General features: G+C 28.8%; 1 protein-coding gene across 2 annotated transcripts in view; it reads right to left on the bottom strand.

Annotated features, from left to right (window-relative positions):
• LOC106787406 (serine/arginine repetitive matrix protein 1-like) overlaps positions 1 to 4,707 on the bottom strand; it is a 7,395-nt gene that overhangs the window by 2,060 nt on the left and 628 nt on the right. The window contains exons 2-7 of one of the 2 annotated variants that reach the window (XM_014749743.1): positions 4,231 to 4,476; positions 3,845 to 3,986; positions 1,866 to 3,747; positions 1,680 to 1,738; positions 1,534 to 1,599; positions 1,225 to 1,343 (exon numbers count right to left, since the gene is read on the bottom strand). In XM_014749743.1, the coding sequence (XP_014605229.1) occupies positions 1,225 to 1,343; positions 1,534 to 1,599; positions 1,680 to 1,738; positions 1,866 to 3,747; positions 3,845 to 3,986; positions 4,231 to 4,476 (2,514 nt within the window). Of the gene's footprint in view, positions 1 to 1,014; positions 1,344 to 1,533; positions 1,600 to 1,679; positions 1,739 to 1,865; positions 3,748 to 3,844; positions 3,987 to 4,230; positions 4,477 to 4,707 lie in introns of those variants that run through there. The other variant, XM_014749742.1, reaches the window with a different exon arrangement.

Below are 4,707 nucleotides of genomic sequence, written 5' to 3'. Positions count from 1 at the left end.
ATTTATCCGTTATATGTACATATATAAATGTTGATAAATGAAATAATAAAAATATGACACGCAAAAAAAATGTTACAATATAGAGAATAGTATAAGCGATTGTAACGTTTCAAGAATTTATATAAATTTTTACTAAGCTTTTGTATATTTAACTTATATATATATATATATGTATATATAAGAACTATAAGAGAATTAAAAAATAAAATATAAATGAAATTTAAAAGTAAATATAATAACAATATACTATAAATATATTTAGAAAAGTGACATCCAAATAATACAAGAAAAATAAAGAAGACAGGAAGATAAAACAGACCACCAAAATGACTTATATTGAAACCTGAATTTGCTTTTATCTTTTTCACACATTGCTTTAATTTTGTTTAATCCTTAAATTAAAGAAGAAATAAATATACATACATATATACATATATATATATATATATGTATATATTATGTGCATTGAATATAACAAAGCATTTTATCATAAAAAAAAAAAAGAAACAATAATTCTACCTCTAGTCAGTCAATGCTAAATATACTATATTAAAAAGAATAAAGGACTTTTTAATGAAATTATTTATAATCATAGAACTCTTTGAATCATGCACCATTCGTTGCGATATTGAAACGTAAAGAAAACCACTGAAATATGAAAACTACGTCAGAGTATTATTACTACTATTCATCCATTTTACTTTCATGTGATACATCAAATATTTCAAATAAAATTTTATTTAAATGTGGTGTAAATAATCCTTATTATTTTTTCTTTTTTTTCCTATACTATTTCAAAGAATAAACTTGAAGTAAAATAATGCGTTATCACAGACAAGAAACATGTTTTAACTTAATATATACATATATACTTTTTAAAAAATATTTTTCTTTATTTCAGATATCAATGATCTTTTTTTTTTATTTATGATCTTTTCTTTGATGAGATTCATGAAAAAAAAACATAATTAATTATGTTTTACACAATATATATACATATATATAGTACTATTATTATTATTATTATAGTATTGTTATATTGGGCATATTGTTGTGCTAAGTTGCATTAAAATTAATCTCTTAAAAGTTGTGTTGTTTTTCTTTTTTTTCTTCTTTCTTTTTTATAAAGTTAGGATGTGCTTAATATTTATACAATTAATTAATGATATAATACTACAAAATATTTTCAGGATTGTTATAAGTCAAATTAGTCTTGTGCTTTACCTTGCGATTCTGTCTTTTGGATGCCTTTCGTGAAACTTTTGTTTCTCTAGTGTCTTGAACTTGTTTGTTAAGACCTAATCTGAAGCGTACTGGCACTTTTGAGTCAAGATTGCTTTCGTCTGTAAAATAAGCAAAATAAATATATATATTTACTGTAACTGGTGGTAAAAGTGAGCATGGGGTAATTCTACATAAAAAAAATTGAATCAAATATAAGGCTTTATTTTAAAGAAAAATAAATTTGGAAATTTGTTGAGAAAAATTAATGAAATGCAGTATTACAGGAAAATTTATATAACATTTATTTACCTCCAGAATCATGTAATTCGGAAACAGATCTAACAACAGTAACTCGCCTGACATCTTTTTGATTGCCTATGCAGAATTAAAAGATTGAGTTATAAATAACATTTTATACTAACTAGCAGTCTTATCTTTAAAGTTTAGAAAATTACCTTTTTCATCACTTTTGATTACGTGCCTCTGATTTACTTTTGCATTGTTCTTTACAACACTGTAAAAAGATAATATATTTATATAGATATTTGCATTCATGTGTTTATATATATAGATATTATTAAATTTAAAATATACAAACTATAATTGAAAATATAATAATATAAAAAATAAAAGTAACTTACTCGTTAACAACTCCTTTGAAAGCCGATTGTACTAGCCTCGCTGATTGAATTGGCACAGACCTGTTTAATCGTTCAGCACGTCTTCTACTAAGTTCAGCTCGTAAATCACCTTCTTCATCTACAGCTATATCTTCAAATATAGCTTCAACCTCTTCAGTTTGTACTTCGGAAATATCTTTCCTTTTCTTACATTTTTTATCTTTACCGATACGTTCTGACAATGGTAATTCACTTTTCAATTTTCCAACTTGGTATATTTCTTTGTCACGTTTTTTCTTCTTCTTAGAGGACTTCTCTTTTTCTGTTTTAGACGACTCGACGATGATACACGAGTTAATAGAACTACTGATAGGCATTGGGGAAGAATTTTCCATAGTATCTTCCAAATCTTCGAATTCATAATTGGTATCCAAACACAAATCTCTATCTCTAACATTCTGATCGTCGTCTGTTAATTTATTCATTTTTTTAATGCTGACTGTAGTATGTGTCCTCTCTATTACTTCTGTCTTTTTATTCGTATTATTACTTAATTTAATTTTTTTATTAGCCAATAATGGATCTATCGGTCTTGTAGATTCAAATTTTTTTCTTCGAGCTTCCAAGATGGGATCATTTATCGTATTCTCAGTTGATTCTTTAATGTCATTCGAATCAACCTTCTCAGAATTCTCTTCTTTTTGTTTAGTTTTTTCTCTATAAGATTCAGGAGATCTTCGTTTATGCATCGGTGGTGATTCTCGTACGTATATCGAATTTAAATTGTTCTCAGGGCTTATGGAACATGGTCCACGTTTTCTTGGTAATTCTTTTGGCGATACTTTAGGAGATTTCCTACGTCTTGGTGAAAGGCGAGGAGAATTTCTGGGTGATGACCAAGGTGATCTTCTTGGTGATATTTTAGGAGGTGACATTCTACGGGGTGATCCTCTTCTAGGAGAAAACCCCGGTGAACGAGATCTAGGCGAGACTCTCTTTGACGACGGAGACAATCGACGTGGCGAAATTGTTTTCGAACGTGATCTCGATTGAGGTGACAATCTCATCGGAGATCGTGATCGAGTATGTCTGGGTGATCTCGACGTTATTCTAGGAGAACGATTAGTTCTAGGAGGCGATCGTGAACGTGACAATATCCTTGGTGATCTAGATCTCAATAATTTAGGAGATCTACAATGTGGAGATAATCTGGGTGATCTTATTCTTGGTGATAATTTTCTATAAGGAGATCTCCTAACTGGAGACTTATATTTGCTCGTTTCTCTTTGAGATTTTTTAACTTGTCTTAAAGGAGGTGGTGATCTACGAGGAGACCTTCTAGGAGATCTTTTTCTACTCCGAGACTTTGGTGACAAGGATCTTCGTTTTTGAGAATTTCCACTTGTCATATGTGGAGATACCGATCTTTTTTCGCATCTAACATTTATTGTTAAAGACGTAGCGTGATTATTACTTTCTTTTCTATTGCCATTGTCTTCATTCTTTTTTACTTCATGAATGACGTTTTTATCCAGGCTTGATTTATTATTTTTCTTTTGGGATTCTTTATCTTTCTTTTCAACGGGTACGTTTATTTCACGTTCCATTTCATCCATCAATCGTTCTAAACTATCTTCTTCCTCTGAATCGGCCATAAACAATACGTCGTCGTCATCATCATCGTCATTGTCATTGATCTCTTCTTTTTCTTCTTGTTTCCGTGATTCATCTACGACTTCTAACTCATTTTCTTTTTTCTGTTTAGTAGTAGCATTTTCATTTTCTACACTACTAGTTTTAATAGATTCTTCTTTCAATGGATCCAAATTATTTGTATGACTTTTGCGATCATCTTCTTCAGATCCGCTTCTGCTATCCTTATAGCGATGAAACTTAGACTCTTCTAGATATATAATTAAAATTATTTTAATATTTTATACACCGATAAAAGAATTAACAATAATTTTATATTTTAAAAAAGGAAAAAGAATATTATTTACCAGTTTCTTTCACTTCTGTACAAGTCTCAGTCTTTTCTACTTTCGCAGCAGAAGTTACTTCGACATTTTGTATCTCTGGATGTTCCTCGACAGGAACAATAGCTATGAGATTTGGATTTCGAGGGCTTTGATAATATATAATCTAAAAATGAAATGCAAACAACGATTGAATTAAAATTCCATCAATTTTATCATTAAATCTTTGTGTCATAACAACATGTGAAACTGGTGATACATTTTACACTTAAATATGAAAAATATGGATCTAACTGGTAGTAAATTTTATTGGCCAAACAAAAGAAAAAGAAAATGTAGCATTGAACGTTCAATTATAGTGCAAAAAGTTTAATATTCGTAAACAATTTTTCATCAATGAATGAACTTACCCCATTTTGTCTTGGTTGTATTCTATTATGGAAATGGGGTCTTCTTGGTATTCTTTGCGGTTTATATGATGGTCGTGCAATTTGTGTTACTTGCGGTACAACATTATGTAATTGTGTTAAAGGTTGCTTTTTATTATGTGAATTATCTTTAATCCCTAACGACTGAAGTGCAGCTAAACGTAAAGCATCTAAATCTTCTTCATCGTCGTCGCTAGTATGAAAATTTTGTTGAGAAGCCAAAACCATCTGTGAATATTGTTGTACAATAGATTAAAACAAAAATTCTCTTCTATTTAATTTTGCAATTATTTTAATGTTAATTATAAAAAGGTAAGAAAATAAAAATAAATTATATCACAATTTTGATTAATAATACAAATTTCAGAAGTTTGTCTACGAGATAATTTTTGTATATTCACGGTAAGGTTATTACATGTATATATATTCATACATACATGTATATGCATACATATATAT

The sequence above is a fragment of the Polistes canadensis genome, unplaced genomic scaffold, assembly GCF_001313835.1.
Source record: "Polistes canadensis isolate GaletaPanama2010 unplaced genomic scaffold, ASM131383v1 scaffold_99, whole genome shotgun sequence".
Taxonomy (NCBI): Eukaryota; Metazoa; Arthropoda; class Insecta; order Hymenoptera; family Vespidae; genus Polistes; species Polistes canadensis.
Note: the sequence above shows the minus strand (reverse complement) of the source record. Positions and strands in the feature narration are given on the sequence as shown.